This window comes from Bufo gargarizans, chromosome 3, assembly GCF_014858855.1.
Source record: "Bufo gargarizans isolate SCDJY-AF-19 chromosome 3, ASM1485885v1, whole genome shotgun sequence".
In the NCBI taxonomy this organism is placed as follows: Eukaryota; Metazoa; Chordata; class Amphibia; order Anura; family Bufonidae; genus Bufo; species Bufo gargarizans.
Genome location: NC_058082.1, coordinates 476,986,715 through 477,004,180, shown reverse-complemented (window position 1 = coordinate 477,004,180; position 17,466 = coordinate 476,986,715). Strand labels below are relative to the sequence as shown.

The 17,466-nt window shown below is 47.7% G+C and overlaps 1 protein-coding gene across 8 annotated transcripts in view; it reads right to left on the bottom strand.

The window, feature by feature from the left end:
* Positions 1-17,466, bottom strand: part of NCOR1 (nuclear receptor corepressor 1) — a 179,773-nt gene that overhangs the window by 54,400 nt on the left and 107,907 nt on the right. For 6 of the 8 annotated variants that reach the window (XM_044283752.1, XM_044283757.1, XM_044283753.1 and 3 more), the window contains 2 exons: positions 5,220-5,282; positions 1,705-1,844 (listed from right to left, as the gene is read on the bottom strand). In XM_044283752.1, the coding sequence (XP_044139687.1) occupies positions 1,705-1,844; positions 5,220-5,282 (203 nt within the window). The remainder of the gene's footprint in view (positions 1-1,704; positions 1,845-5,219; positions 5,283-17,466) is intronic. The other 2 variants (XM_044283754.1, XM_044283755.1) reach the window with 1 other exon arrangement.

Sequence of the window (17,466 nt, the reverse complement as noted above, 5' to 3'; positions counted from 1 at the left end):
TAGGACATGTCCTATCTTTTGTGGTGCGGAGGCAAGGATCGGAAGTCCACAGAAACACTTGGGAGCCCTTCAGTGGGCTTCTGGATCATGTCTTACCTTTTGCCGTGCCTTGCAGTCAATGTTTTTGCACCGCGGCACGTGCCCGTGTAAGGCGGTCCGCAACAAGAGCATGGTGGCCATACGTATGTTTGAATGGGGCCTAAACCTAATTCATTTGGTTCATCAGTGCATGCCATGGATTTGAGAATTTGCAGTATGCTTAGGCTAGTTTCACACTAGCGTTCGGCTGTCCGCTCGTGAGCTCCGTTTGAAGGGGCTCACGAGCGGACCCGAACGCTTCCGTCCAGCCCTGATGCAGTCTGAATGGATGCGGATCCGCTCAGACTGCATCAGTCTGGCGGCGTTCAGCCTCTGCTCCGCTCAGCAGGCGGACACCTGAACGCTGCTTGCAGCGTTCGGGTGTCCGCCTGGCCGTGTGGATCCGTCCAGACTTACAATGTAAGTCAATGGGGACGGATCCGTTTGAAGATGCCACAATATGGCTCAATCTTCAAACGGATCCGTCCCCCGTTGACTTTCAATGTAAAAGTCTGGACGGATCCGCTCAGGCTAATTTCACACTTAGCTTTTTTTTGCCAATATAATGCAGACTGATCCATTCTGAACGGAGCCACCATCTGCATTAATATGATCGGATCCGTTCAGAACGGATCCGATCCAACGCTAGTGTGAAAGTACCCTTATTTGTGTTTTAAATTGTGGCACATTTTTACTTTGGATTTTACCCTTTGCAATGAGTAGGGTGAAATTTGTGGCAAATCTGCATTTAACACAAAGATTTTTCAGTGGGAAAAATCCAAAAAATCTGTACAGCTCGGAAGGAAGGGTGCTGCTGACATTTATGGCATAGCCACATTTATGTCATAAATATCCTATAGACTCAGGTCATACTTCGGGGAGAACATTCTTAAAAATAGAATCCCCAGAATCCTGGCTGCTGTGAAGGAAGAGGTGGCCAGGTAAATGTGTCTCTCTCCGTTCACTTTATGAGTTATTTCCATCCTGTAATTTGCCCACTGGCTCCTGGTATTGCCCATACGGCACAGATAGGCGAGTGTTAGGTCCCCGAGCTACTTGAGAAACCTTGGCGCAGTGCTCGGGCTCAGACATGTCCTACACCGTAGGACATGTTGGCTAATCTCTCAATTTTAGTATTAGGGTTTAGTATTACCGCAGAGTGCACCTGTCTTTGCTATTATTTTGTTATATTGCCATCCTGAAATTAATGGCATATCTTGTGGATATACCACACTTGTCAAGATGAGTATATCCCTTTAAGACCCTTGAAGGGGTTGGTCCATCTTGCACTTTGGTGGCATATTGCTAGGATATGCCACCAACGTCCGATAGGTGTGGGTCCCAGAGATGACACCTGCACCCATCTCTAGAACGGGGTCCCCAAGGCAAAGGAGAAAGAGAGCTGAGTGTACACGCTCAGCTACCTCCAGAACTCCCATAGAAGTAAATGGAGAGCGCAGTGCGCAAGCACAGCCACCTCTTCATTCATCTCTATGGGAGTTCCGAAAATAGCCAAGCCGCAGTTATCAGACATTGGTGGCATATCCTAGCGAGATGGGCCAACCCATTTAATCCTAGATATCCCTTTAACTCTTTGTAAAACACATTTGTCTCACAGATACTCACTTTCTGTTTGTGCTGCTGTAGCAGGTTGTCCAGATTGTGCCTTCGTTTGTAATTAAAGTAGAAGTTTTTACACTGGGCTTCGCTCTTTGTCCCGACCATCTTGGCGATAGCCCCCCAGTTACGCCCATGTTCCACCAAGCCTGCCAAAACACAAGACACAGACCAATTAGACCTCTTCACACAGCAAAAATGTAAATTCTGGTAAGCTTACTTAATGCCAAACGGAACATCTCAAACTAGGACATCTACAATACTTAAACCTATGAAGTTACATATTAACAACATATCGGAAAGTATGCGATTTAATCCATGACATAACTCTCGTGGTATGCCTTCAGGAAGACAGAAGCCATGTGCTTCATGAGCTGCCTTCAACTGGCATGAGCCATGTTCACACACTGGAAACGTCTCAGATGCAGAACCAGAGCAGTAATACCTCCAGGGACCACTGCTAAGACTGAAAGGGGTCCTCCGCTTTCAACAATGGCTAGTTGAAAGAAGTATTCCCCCAAAAATGAGTTAATCATAGGGCATCTTGCTGCCAAGACCCACAGTGATCATCTGCAATCTGCCAGCAGGAACGCCCCCTCGCTAGTGCCACAAAAGGGTCAATAGTAACTGCAACTAGTCAGTTTCCATCAGTGGGGGTTAGGGTGCTGAAACAGAGGGGTAGATGCACCCAGCCAAGGTCCGTGTTTCTTTGTCTGAAGATGGGCTCATCAGTGGCATGGTGCATCACTAAGCATTTCTACCCCTTCTTTTCAACAATTGGTGGGGGTCTTTGCACATGATTACAGTTCCTCTTTCAGTTTGACGCAGTGCGCATTGAAATCAATGCAAGGGTGTGCTAGATCCTCCATAGAGAATGAAGCTGGTAACAGATGCACTCTACTGGGACTGACAGATAATCCTGAAGAACGCCCCTCAACTCATGATACAATATGAGAATAATTTTTTCTAAAGCAGACAATCCTTTTAAAAACACGTTACACACAAAACAATGCTAACAAGATGGAAAGAGCGATTAGGTTTGAGTATGGCTAGAAAATTGGCAGGGATTGCCAAGGGCTTCCTAGCATGACCATTGACTAGAAATGCAATAAAACACACAGTTTACAAAATCCATTCCAAGATAATACGCTGTGTTGAAAACCATGTAGAAAAAACAATAAAACCTACATTTCCTTCTGACATACACAAATATAAAAACATCCCATATACCAAAAACTGCCTCTAAACACTTGTAACAGGCCGGAAGGTTAGTAGTATACAGATATTAGTAATAAATTATAACGTGCAACCTGCATTATTTTTTACATTTTTAAAAGTTAATGTCAAACAACACCCAGTCAAGATACAACGCCAGGCATAGGAAGGGGGTAGAACATGAATCTCCAGTACCCCAAACTTTCTTTATATTGGGCTGAGCAGCAGTCCTACAACGTCATCCACCAAAGGTCACATACCGTACTATACAAACCTTGCAATTAACTGCAAAACCAGCCCCGCTGACTGTGTTTTTAGGGCTGCAATTGGACGCGCATGTGACCCAAGCCAAGCCAATGGGCCTGCCGGGAATCATAGAACTGGCCAGTCACATTTGGCCCTATTTTCAACTCTGCAAGTCCTTGGCTCTGCAGTAGTAACCCACTTTTGCTGAAGAGGACACCCTTGTAGGGAGAAATGCCACAATTTGAGGCTTACACCATGAGTGAAGAACCACCAATCCTTTCTTCTTGAAGTCAACTGGACAAATGATTTTATTAAAGGCCACTTTACACCTGTCGATCCACAATGGTCGGGAATGAGCAGTTTGTTCCCCACGATTGCCTGATTCTTTACATGCAGCAATAATCTCCTGTGTGTGGGGAATGCAATTGCTTGTTCCCATACAGATTCATTGTTTGCCGTCAGCTGATCTTGGTTTACACGGGATAATCTAGTGCCCAGAAATTGCACATAAAAAAAAAATTCACCTCTAACAATTAAGCATTTGCTCATCGAGTAATTGATTGCACAATTCTCAACAATGAGCGTTCATATACACACTCAACCCCAATTATTCCCCCAGATCCTTGGCAGGTGTAAAAGTGCCCATAGGCACAAAGTTCAACGTGGGAAACTTTTTGACAGCATCCAAAAGATTGTAGGAAGAGAACGATTTCCATCACTCTGGGCCAGAAACGACTGCTGTTAAATGTCTTCCCAAGTCACCCAGGCTGTCAGCTTCTTTCCTTCCTGCTCTGTTCACCTGAAATGAACTAAAGCCATGTGTCAAGCCCTGCCAAAATGCTCCGCTGCCCTGATAATCATATTGTGTGGCTGTATTAGCAGAGGATTATAGAGTCATCCAGGGTAAAGACTTTCTGCCTACTTTATGGAGGTCGGAGATGCGAGGAGCCATTCTTTCCATCCAATAGCTTCCATACCTCCATAAAAGGAGCTAAAGCACTAAAATCCCAGTAGATATAAAGAACATAGTATAGTGAAATAATTTCAGCGTCATCGTAACTTTGTGTATTTTACCTGCTCCCCACTGATAGAAATCCCCCACGATACAGCACAAGTGCAGATGACAAGCGTGCATGCACACAAACACATGCAAATCAAGCATGGAGGCCAGGGGATACGGGGAGGCAAAAAATAAAATAAATAAATAAAAGTTCCTAAAACGATTATGTACATTTCATATTATTCATTTGGTTTTCAGTAAAACACACTCCGCAGCCATATACATCAGAAGTAGTATAACAAAAGCAGCAATGAAACAGAACAAAGAAGAGCTGGCACCATATCAAGAAGAGACAAAGGAGGATTGGGACAGGACCTTAAACTTGTCCTGCACATGGCTCATCGATTCACATGTGTGTTGCGGCTTCTGTTTATACCCCGATGCTATATCAAAACCACCACCCAATGAAAAGTGTACTGCATGCAGATGCGAACATTGCCTTACGTGAAAGATTTAAGCATTTCCTGAAACTGGGAAAACCGCATTGTCTTCAGCAGCCTCAAGTCATCGCTATTAATGATTTACAACCAAAGCGCACAACAAGAATGCATTAATACAAGTTTTGGGGTGCTGCACTTTTAGATTGGTCAAAGAACCCCCCCCTCCCCTTAAAGGAATTCCTCCTTTATCAATGCCCACTAGACGTACGAGGACAGAAGACAGTAGAGTCCAGGACCCCAAACTGATTCACAGCACAACTGGCAGCACTATGTGTGACCATGTGACCCGCTTCCTGCCCAATGCAGGGAGGGCACGGTGGCACTGAACCCGATGGGCTGAATCATTTGCATTACTACACTACAATCCAATTAGGGCTGGGATTGCTGAACAGCCACATAGCCACATATAGCCATACATAGCTTGCAGGAATATCTAATAGCAAACAAATGCCACAACTACATCAAAACACACAAAACAAAAAAATAAAATAATCTACTAAGTCAGCAGAGTCTACATCTCACTGGATGAATCCACAGAAGCCAAGCTGGTGGAGAGAGTTTACCTTTTTTAGCAATTTCCATTTCTTCTTCAGTCCAACGGGAGGTCTCCACGGTCTCTGCAGAAGCTGAAAGCACAATACAGCAAATCCCATCAAAAAGAAAGACCTGGATTTGCATTACGAGCACCAATCCTACAAATCCCGCACATAGTTATCCATTTACGTGCTGGCGTCCTCCATAAAACTCACTCGAGGGGAAGAGAAGCTTGTGATGAAGGAGACAGTCACTCCAGAGTATGACAGGAGAAGTTGTGACAAGCTAGTGGGTAATGTACTAAGTACGGATCACCTCAGCCTCACCAATGACTGATGAACTGAAAGTATGAACTAATACCAAGCAATGGAGAAAAACGCAAAAAAAGCAAAACAAACAAAAAAGGCAATAGCTGGTAAGCACCTCATTTACCATAGATAGCAGCTGAAGCAACATCAAAATCTACTACTACTCCTCTATAAAACGCTACAAAAATACACAGAAAAGGAATGCTAAAATATTCACTAAAAGTAAAACGGTCTTAAAATTCCATCAACTCGACCTTAAAAATAAATACAGAATAAAAATGCACTCTATAACCAGCACACACGCTGCACAAACAAATCATGGTCCACCGAAGACCCGCTAATGGGAAACAACCAGAACAAGTGATTTAGTATGTGGCAAAATACTGTGCTGCTACAATGTCCCAAGCAAAAACCGCTGCAAGAAATGAGGCAAATGGACCTCCTGGCTCATACAGGTTGCAAAAAACCTTAGGCTCTTATACAAGAACATAAATGACAAACCAAAAGAATGACAACAAAAATTGAGGGTGGGGGGGGACATAGCACAAAGCCCTGGCACAGAAAAAGAAAATTGTAGGAACATGCATTTATATGATTCTATACTGCACACAAAGGGGGTCATCTACAAAGTTTTAGCATAAAAAAAAAAAAAAAAGATAGCAAATTTGGCGCAAAATGCATTTTGCTCAAAGAATTTGCAACTGTGTGTTTTCCGCCACACTCGCCACTTAAAAATAAAAATAAAAAAAAAGAATGGGCAGAACATGACAGAAGATGGGCAGGTCTACTGTTTCTAGACACATTTGCTCGAATTTACACCAGAAAAGTGGCTCAATTTATAACTGAGATCTACCACAGCTCCCAGCTAGAGTAGATTTCAGTTCTGGCACGGGCGTGAGTCTCTTAATACATTGATTGTTTCTTCCTCCAGTGTGTATAGCACTGGTCTTTAGTACATAACCCCCAAAAACGAGATTTTTGTATAACTTACCAGTAAAATCTCTTTCTCGCTCTTTCCTTGGGGGACACAGAAGACCTTGGGTATAGCTCATCTCCATAGGAGGCGTGACACTAAGTGAGAACTGTTAAGCCCCTCCTCCACAGCTATACCCTCAGCCTGGAGAGAGAGACTGCCAGTTGCGTGTCCAAGTAGTGAAAAAAGGCAAAGTCCAAAAGTGGAACCAACAAGCCAACTACCCAACGGGTAACACAAACTCGGAAACCGTGTAGAGAAAAACAAATGAATGGGTGGGTGCTGTGTCCCCCAAGGAAAGAGCGAGAAAGAGATTTTACTGGTAAGTTATACAAAAATCTCGTTTTCTCGCCCAGTTTCCTTGGGGGACACAGAAGACCTTGGGACGTTCAAAAGCAGTCCAAAAGGGGAGGGACCACAGCACCAAGGCGAAGCACACGAAGGCATCCAGGAACCGCCGCCCGCACACCCAGGCGGGCCAAGGCAGCATCCGCCGAAGCCAGAGTAAGCCCCCTGCAGAACTCGGTAAGGCGTGCAAGGAAGACCAGTGGCCGCCTTGCCCAAATGCATGGCCGAAGCCCAATGCCTCCGGCCCAGGAGGCACCGACCGCTCTGGTGAAATGAATGGTGACATCAAAGGCAGACCCCTGCCCCTGGTGCGGCAACCTCAGCAATAGCCAAACTGATAAAGCTGAGAAAAGCCATCCCGGAGGCAGTCAACCCTAAGCACGGACCGCCTGGAAACACAAGAGACCGAACGTCGACAAGAGTCGGAGATCTCCAACCAAAACTGCAAAGCCCAAACAACATATAGGCAAACACCACCTTCAGAAGGAAGGAAGACATGGGATGTAGAACAGCCCTGACCTGGGGAAAGACAGAAGGCTCGGAACAAGAAGGGCCGCCATTCAGGCACCCGTCCGAGACACGACGGCTACGGAAACAACCGTACAGGACAGAAGAGGTAGAGAGAACTTCTGTAACGGCTCCAAGGGAAAGATCGGAGCGCCGAGAACTCAGCATGCAGCTCCCAGGGCGGTACCGGAGGACAGTACAGAGGAACCAAAGAGCCACTCCGAGGAAGAAGGTCTGGACAGGCCCCGAGGGCCGGGGAACGCTGGAAGAGGAAGGACAGCGCCGACACTTGACACTTCAAGCAAAAAAGAGTCCTAGTCTCAGGTCCAGGCCGGACTGGAGAAAGACAGAACCATGGGGGGGGGGGGGGGAGGGCAGAGTGGGGAATGCCCAGCTACCCACAGACACCCAGACAAAAAAAACCTAAGTCCAACGACAGATCCTGGACGAAACCCAGCCAGGAGCGAACAGTAGCGAGCCCGCTGGAGTCACCTGGGCAAGCTGGTAAAAACCCAATGTGACCAGGCGCAGACCAGTAACACGGGCAGAAGGGTCGGCAAAACTGGTCCCGTCGGCCTCCGAGCAACGTTGTCCCGTATCCACCCGGAGTGGGGGAGCAGAAGGACAGATGGAAGGGAACCGAAGGGTCCGCCCAGCATCCGCCAGATGCCAGGACAAGACAGGCTAAAGTCCATGCTGATGTAGCCATCACAGGAAGACTATCTACAGTCCTGGTGTGGGAGATCTAAGGACGATCTGGACCGAAGGGCAGTCCCCCCAAGTTACCAGAAGGTAAGTCTACAGCAGGACCATAGCCTAGAATGGAAAGCGCAATCTGCACCCAGCGGGAGGACAGAACGCGGTAGACCCAGCAAGAGGCACACAGCTAATACAGCCAGTGTGAACAAGGGAGACAGTACGAGACCAAAGGAACACCGGAACCATCCACATGAACAACCATGCTCCCCCCAGAGGGGAGGACAGTGAAGGAACAGCCTCTGAAGCCTGGCCGGGGCAGAAGCCACATCGGAGTGATCTGTACCGAACGGGGAGCCAAACAGAGCCGGCGAGACAAGGTAGTCGAGACAGAGGCCGGCATCACACCCTCCAACCGAAAGGAGGAGTGGGCAGCAGGGAAGCCATAGGACAGCCCAAAAGCAGAACCCTGCTACACTGTGAGACGCCCGGTTCACCGCCTCGCAGAAGGCAAATACCCTGAAGAACCCAAGGTGGAGGTCCTCCGGACCTGGGTAATCGAGCATCCAAGAGAAGTTGGGTGATCTTCCCGAGAAGAGTGGCCCGAACCTGGTAGCAGATCAGACCGAAGCGTAGAGGGCGCCAAGAGGAAGGACTCATACCACACTGCATCCGAAGAGGAGGAAATGGTAGTAGGCGAAGGAACCATAGTCCCGACAGAGCCAACGAAGAATCCGAGGGCGCTGCAGACAACAGCACGCATCTAGGAACCACGAACACTTCCCGGGGGGAAGGGCCAACGAAATGAATGAGTACCACCCAGCTCGGTGCAGTAGAGAGCATAGAGCCCTCCGGGTCAGGTGGACAGAACGATCTCTGTAGAGACGAGTGCAAGGCTTGCGGCAAGTAACCCAAGAGAACAAAGGGATGTCGCAGGAAGGAGGGGAGGCATACGTACGAGCAGCCCCGTAAGCAGTGAGAAGGCCAACCCACCTACGGGAGGAGAAGGCATAAACGGCCCAAACAACGCACAAGAACGGCCGCTCCCTGCAAAAAAGCCACTCAGAGAAGAGGGCCAGCCACAGAGTGCCCCAGCATCTATGGAAGTGCAAAGTGCAACCTGAAAGGGAGTTATGCACAAGCCTAGCATGGCACGCGATGGAACGTAAGCAGTCCGCCCCGAAAGGGGGGAATGTACCTGGCAAACTGCAGTCGGCAAGAGTGCAAAGGCCCACCCCAAAAAGGGGATGACGCCTAAGGCCGTACCTACTCCAGAGACATAGGACATACCATATAATCCAGCAGGAACGCAGGAGGTCCACCTAGTGGAAGGGGGACATGCACAGGGTGATCCTAGCATTAAGAGAGCGTGCAATAATTCCCCCAACACCGAACTTTGTGAGAGTGCAACCACTCCGCCAATGAAGGGGACATGTACAAGTCCAGCACAGCACGTACAAGGACAGCCGTGAATCTCATGAGCGTGCAAAAGTCCGCCCATGGAATGGGGTGGTCACGCACAAGGCCAGCACCGAATCCAATGGGAGTGCAAGCGTTCCACCCATGTTAGAGGCCATGCTCATGGCCAGCAACGTATCCGGCTAGAGTGCAGTATGCCGCCCGGAAAAAAAGGGGGGGGGGGGGGGCAGCATCTCATCCAGGGAGAGTGAGAGCACCCTGCCATGTACGGGAATCATGCACATAGCCAGCAACGTACTGGCGAGAGACAAACACAGTCAGTGAGAATGTGTGTATGTCGCCTGAGGAAGGGAGGCATGCCCATGGCCGGCAGCGAATCCAGTGAGAGTGCGTACACCGCCCACGGAAGAGGGGCCATGCATATGGCCGACAGCGGATCCAGCGAGAGTGCAAGCACCCCGCCATGGAAGGGGTTCATGCACATGGCCAGCAACGCACCGGCGAGAGAACAACCACAGACAGAGGGAGTGTATGTATGCCGCCTGAGGGAAGGAGGCGTGCCCAAGGCCGGCAGCGAATCCAATGAGAGTGCAGCATACCACCTATGGAAGGGGGTCATGCCCATGGCCAGCCGCGAATCCAGTGAAAGTGCAGCGTTCCGCCTATGGAAGCGTGTCGTGCACCTGGCCAGCACCGCATCCGGTGAGAGTGCAGATTTCCGCCTAAGAAAAAGGGGGACATGCACATGATCGGCAACAAATCCAGTGAGAGTATAGCGTTCCGCCAATGGAAGGGGGTCACGCAAATGGTCGACCGCGAATCCAGCGAGAGTGCTGCGTTCCGCCAATGGAAGGGGGACGTGCACATGGCCAGTACCGTATCCGGTGAGGGTGCAGTATTCCGCCTATGGAAGGGGGTCACGCACACGGCCGGCAGCGAATCCAGTGAGAATGCAGCGTTCCGCCTATGGAAGGGGGACGTGCACATGGCCAGCACCGTATCCGGTGAGAGTGCAGTATTCCGCCTATGGAAGGGGGTCACGCACACGGCTGGCAGCGAATCCAGTGAGAGTGCAGCGTTCCGCCTATGGAAGGGGGACGTGCACATGGCCAGCACCGTATCCGGTGAGAGTGCAGTATTCCGCCTATGGAAGGGGGTCACGCACACGGCTGGCAGCGAATCCAGTGAGAGTGCAGCGTTCCGCCTATGGAAGGGGGTCGTGCACATGGCCAGCACCGTATCCGGTGAAACTGCGCAGCCCACAAGAATCTGTTAGACATCTGTTTATTCATTATTATTTCATATTTTATCTATTTCTTTATTTTATTTTTTTTATTTTTTTTTTTTTAAACAGCCTCTCTGAGGCTAAAGGGGAACCACCAAATAGGGGCACAGATTCTCTTGAGGCAAGAAAAAAAGGGGTGGCCAACCATACAGGCCCATTGGGAGCCGGCCTGCACCCAAAGTGTTAACAGGGAGCCGGCCTGGGGGCCGGCGCTGCGATCCACTGGGGGCGGAGGAAGCCCCAGGCGGGAAGAATTCGCGCCGGGAGAAGTACCCGCCCCCTCCAACAAAGGCCAGAATTTCGCGGCCTAGTAGGCCGTAAAGCCGGGGGCCTAAATTTGTGCGGCGCCCGGCCGACCGGGGCCGCATAGTATTATATACCGCCGGGACTGAGGCGGAGCGGCGCATTAAACCGGCCGCGGGAGGCCACCCCGCAGGCCGGAAGAGTCAGGGGCCCAAATGGAGTGCCGGGACTGAGGCGGAGCGGCGCATTAAACCGGCCGCGGGAGGCCACCCCGCAGGCCGGAAGAGTCAGGGGCCCAAATGGAGTGCCGGAATTGCGGCCCCGCAGGTCATTGCGGCGCCCGGCCGCACCGGACTGTCCATGCCGGCCGGAGGCGAGGTCTGTCAGGAGCGGGCCCCCAGGCCCTGAGCAACGCTCCGGTAAGGAGATGGGGGGACCCTGAGATCGGGTGCCCGCGCAGTATTATATACCGGCGGGACATCAAAAGATAAAGGGGGACAGCAGCTGCCTGTCCTATGGGGGCCAGGGGGGGGGGGGAAGCAGGGAGCAGATTGCCGCCCTGCGACACCCCAGGGGCCAGCCTAGATCCAGCAGTGGAAGGGTTAAGGTTTGTCCAGGGATTCGAACTCATGACCTCTGCCATCAGAGGCAAGGCATTCACCCTCACAGCTATGAAAGCTGTTCAGAGAGGCACAGTATGGGGGTCAGGCCCGCAGGAGACCGGGTGGTGGTGGTGGAAAGGGGGGGGGACGTAGGGCTGGAGAAGCCAATCTCTCACCATAGCCGTCTTCACCCTCGGTCCATTCCAGCAGGGTCGCCCCTTCAGCTACTGGCACCGTAGTGGCAGGACGCTGGAAGAGGGGCTTGGCGTGCGGGCGACCCTTGCGCTGGCGGGATACAGGGGAGCTGGGCTGCCCTGGTCCTCCTTGCCTTCTGTGGGGGAGGCAGCAGTGCGGGTGACCGGCACTGGCGCAGCTCGACCCCGGGAGAAACAGAGAGGTCTAGTGCGTCTCTGTTGTCCCTGATTATCTGGAACAAAAAGAAAAAGTAAAAATCAAAAATTAAACAAGGAGAAAAGAGCCCTGCAGAGCAGGAAGTGTCTTGCCTCCTTGGACACTAAGCAAAAACTGGCAGTCTCTCTCTCCAGGCTGAGGGTATAGCTGTGGAGGAGGGGCTTAACAGTTCTCACTTAGTGTCACGCCTCCTATGGAGATGAGCTATACCCAAGGTCTTCTGTGTCCCCCAAGGAAACTGGGCGAGAAATGTCCCTTTTTACTAGAAGTGCAAGTCACAAAAGAGCACAAACACAAAGCAGTGAACACCAGGCAAAAGCATAAAATATATTGCAGACAAAAAGTGCTACAGATACCCATGGCAAATGTCTAAGCAGGTAAGGCTACTTTCAGACTGGCGTTGTTGTTTTCCGGTATTGAGATCCAGCAGAGGATCACAATACCGGAAAAAAAATAATAATAACTTTCAGTTTAGTCCTCATGCATTATGAATGGAAAGAGATCCGTTCAGGATGTTTTCCATTCCGTTTTGTGACCGGACACAAAATCGCTGCAAGCTGCAGTTTTGTGTTCGGTGATAAAACCGTATTTGGCACTGAAAACAATTTAAGTCAATGGTGACGGAACAGTTTTTTAAAAGGAGCCTAAAAACTGAATCCGTGACCCATTGACTTTCAATGTATTTAGTGCCTGATCCTTTTTTTTTTTTCCGTTTTGATGTCCCACAACTGCATCCTAACGGAACGGGTGCATCCTGATCCTATGCCAGATCTCAAAACCAGAATTAACAATGCAAGTGTGAAAGTAGCCTAAATCATGAAGTAATCTGGTGTCAATTGCTCTACTTGTGGTCTGCATTAGAGCTTATACGTGCTGTGCTGTAACCCAGTGCATTATATTAAAAGTAGATTAAAGATCATGTTTCAATAAACCATAAACTAAAAAACTAATAAAAAACTGCCCTTATGGTCAAAAGAGCATATTTCCACAATTAGTTTTGTTTTATTTTAAGAATAAATGTGTCTTTCAGGCCTGGGTTACACAAGGCATTTGAGGCAATTTCTCAATCTACTTGTCTCACAACTGTGATGTAAAGCAGCACATTTTTGTGCACGTTAACTAACATTTTCAAAAAAGTTGCAAGAAGTTTGCCATCTCCATCCTGTAGGTGGAGTGGAATAAAAAACTGAAGTGTTATTTGAAGACAAGAGTGCCATGTTTAAAGAAGCACTTGCACAAAAATCTTTATTCTCATGCTGCCCATTAGAAAAGGTACAGGATGTAAACTGTAGTGAAGGTCATCATCTTACCAGTGACTATCTGTGAGTTATAACCTCCCTTCTGATTCTCAGCTGTGTCATGTGATCAACACTCTGATCTCCAACTGATCGAGGACAGGAAGTCATTAACGTCTCTATTCAATCCTATTAGACAGACATTAAAAGGGTTTTCAAAGATTTAAATACTGATGACCTATCCTCTGGGGAAAGTTGTGAGAAGGCCAAAGCACTACTGCAAATGCCACTGCCTTCTCAAACTGCTGATCAGCGGGGATCCCAGGACCCCCAATCAGTATTTAAGTCTCAGAAAACCCCTTTAAGGCTCCCATAGGAACACAGAGAATGTGACTTCCTGTCCACACATAAGATGCCATGTCAGTTGGATAGTCAGAGTGTTAGGGCTCTTTCACACCTGCGTTCTTTTCTTCCGGCATAGAGTTCCGTCGTCGGGGCTCTATGCCGGAAGAATCCTGATCAGTTTTATCCTAATGCATTCTGAATGGAGAGAAATCAGTTCAGGATGCATCAGGATGTCTTCAGTTCCGGAACGGAACGTTTTTTGGCCAGAGAAAATACTGCAGCATGCTGCGCTTTTTGCTCCGGCAAAAAATCCTGAACACTTGCCGCAAGGCCGGATCCGGAATTAATGCCCCTTGAAAGGCATTAATCCGGATACGGCCTTAAGCTAAACGTCGTTTCGGCGCATTGCCGGATCCGACGTTTAGCTTTTTCTGAACGGTTACCATGGCTGCCAAGACGCTAAAGTCCTGGCAGCCATGGTAAAGTGTAGTGGGGAGCAGTATACTTACCGTCCGTGCGGCTCCCGGGGCGCTCCAGAGTGACGTCGGGGCGCCCCACGCACATGGATGACGTGATCGCATGGCACGTCATCCATGCGCATGGGGCGCTCTGACGTCATTCTGGAGCGCCCCGGGAGCCGCACGGACTGTAAGTATACTGCTCCCCACTACTACTATGGCAACCAGGACTTTAATAGCGTCCTGGCTGCCATAGTAACACTGAACGCATTTTGAAGACGGATCAGTCTTCAAATGCTTTCAGTTCACTTGCGTATTTCCGGATGCGGCGTGTAATTCCAGAAAATGGAGGACACGCCGGATCCGGACAATGCAAGTGTGAAAGAGCCCTTAGTCACATGGCACGGCTGAGGATCAGAAGGGAGGTTATAACTCAGTCACTAGTAACAAAATAACTTTCACTACAGTTTACATCATACCTTCTTAACTGGTCAAAGAATAAAAACCTGTGGATACAGCAAATTTATCAATGTTTGATAAATTTGGTGCAAAGAACACCAACGCAGACAAGCAAAATGGACTTTAAATATTACCCTCACAATAAATTGGACTGTAGCTACCACTCAATAGTTACAATCAAATCAGTAGCACCAGATAAGGCTTCAGTGTACCCCAGGTCTTAAAGAAGTTGGACAGGATTTTAAAAACATGACCACTTTCTTTTAAGAAACAGCGCCACACCCATCAATGGGTTGCGTCTAATACTGAAGCGGAGCCACATTAAGGGATCTTTCACACAAGCGGATGCGGTGCGGATGATCCGCTGCGTGAAAGAAAGCCAAGCCCCGTTCCGGACAGCAGAGACATGGAGCATTAACATGATTGATAATGCTCTTTGCCTCTCTGTGACCTTTTTGCTACAAAATCACAGTGACAACTTTATCTCAATGCGATTTTGTAGTAAAAAGATCACAGAGAGGCACGGAGCATTACCAATCATGTTAATGCTCCGTGTGTCTGCTCCGTGTGTCTCCGTGTGTCTGCCGTGAACAGGGCTTCTCTTTCATGCAGAGGATTACCCGCACGGCATCCGCTCGTGTGAAAGAGCCCTAAAATGAATGGCGCCAAGCTGTAATACCACCTACAACCCGTGGACAGGTGTAATGCTGTTTTTGAAAGTAAGAGGCTATATTTGCTGCAACCAGTGCAAAATGAAAAAAAAATAAAAATAAAATCAATTTTGCAAACAGTCAAGCTAAAACTATACTAAGTTAGTTAACTTTTTGGGTTAGTATCATTTTGTTGACGTCTCAGCCCATTAAAGTGCACTGCGGCAGTAAAGTCAGAACATTTCCTAACTTATGCAGCATACTTTCTGAAGAAGCCAGTGAAGGAAGGGACGAGCATTGACCATAATGGCAGCTCATTTATTGGCAGGGAGGGAGAAGACTTCCAAGTCCCCAGAGTAAGGTCTTAATATTACATAATCCATAATTCTCCTATGATGCGCTGGATGAAGAAGGGACAGAACAAGAATTTTCTTCAGTTACAAAACACATATGACGTGGTCTTGCCAATCATCGAGAGCAACCTGCAAATGCATATTGTAATTTTGAGCCCTTTGTAAAAATGCTTTAAACATAGGTTTATCTATTGGGTAACTGCATATTTTACAAAAAAAAAAAAAAAAAACATTTTGCAGTTTAATTCTACACTGAGCAATTTACTCATAACGGGCCATATTACACATTTTATGCACCTTCCTCGTCTGTTTCTTGAAAGCGTCCAGAAAATACGGTTTAGCCAGCAGGAGACTTAAAATGTGCCCAATTCATTAATCCGGTCCTCCAGGAATCATTGAAATTTGCAGCAAGTAACCTGTGCTAGAAAATGACTAAGATGGGTTACCTCCACTTGCAGAGCTATTTAGGGTGACGTGAAGGGTCTCACTAAACACAGCTCTCTGGCGCTTTCATATATTTCACACTAATAAGCATTCCTGTCAGGCTACCCAGCCTGACTGCATAGCACACAGAAGATTGCTTTATTTCTATGTATTGTAGTGCAGGGACTCTACAATAAATAATATTTATGTGATCTTCTGTGCGACATGCAGTCATGGCTGAGTTGCCAGACAGGAACAGGGACAAGGGATGTGATCCTGCTCGCCACTGCTGTCAGACTACTCAGCCAAGATAGCATATTACACAGAGGACTGCATCATTACCAGCTACAGTGCAGCAGTGTCCCTGCACAATAGTCATGGAGCAATCCTGTGTGTGGTATGCAGTCAAGCTGAGCAGGCCGAATCGAACACTCACCAATGAGGAGTGAAGCATATAGGGAGACCTCTAAACAGCTCTGCAAATGGAGGTAACCCATCCTAAAATGGGTTGCTTGCAGGCATTTTAATCATTCCCAGATAACCCCTTTACCGACATGTGCTTTTTGGTGCAAAATGTAGATGAAACGAGTAACTGGTGTAAGAGGAAATAACATGTCTACTTTTATTTTGCAAGCCATTATAGCGAGTACAATATTTTGTCCTGCAAAAAAAGAAACAAATGGCAAAAACTGTTCAAACAGATTCCAAAAAGAGTAACTAAACCTTTGACTGAAATTTTAAAATAATGTCCCTAATGCCCTAAAAAAAAAAATTTCCAATACACTTTATTTATTAATTTAGTATTTTTATTAGTGTTTTGCCTACCTAAAGCGCACCATTCGCTGTGTGCTTAAAACTCAGTCAGGATAGAGAAATACAAGTCTTTCATATATATTCCTGTTTAGTACACGGAAAAAACTAGAAATCTACAAATGAATCATATAATAGACATAAAATACAAGACACCCTCCCTCCCCCCCAAAGTCCACAAACAGTCTTGTAGGGGTAAAGCTACTGCTGATCTGGTCCATTTACGACTGAGGGAGCGGTGCTTAATCTTTTTATCCTACTATAAGGAGAGCAGAAGGGAGAGGCTTCTGCTGCAGCCAGACATAGGACTGTGAGGAGAAGGAAAATGGACGAACTCTTGGAATACACAGAGAAGAAATATGTATATCTCACTTTTAATTTTATTGAGATACAAAACACGTTTATGACTCCATGTAGTGCCATTTCTCTATTATTCCTGCTAGAACTTATGAAAGAATTGCTATTAGTTTGCAATGAAGGGCCATATGGTTTCTACCAGTTGTGGGTGTATCACTTATATTAATCAATTAGTGCTATAGTCATTTTCAGACTGTGCAGACACCCCTTCCCCACTGGTAACGCCCATCCAAACCTTCACTACAAACTGCTGGCAACAAGAGAGTTATAAGAGATGCTCCAGACTAGGGTTTAAACGATTACTCGATTAAATAGAGTAATTCAACACAAAAAAAAAAAAGCTTTGATGAAAATTTTTTGCATCGAGGATTCGTGTGTGTCATGTGACCATGGA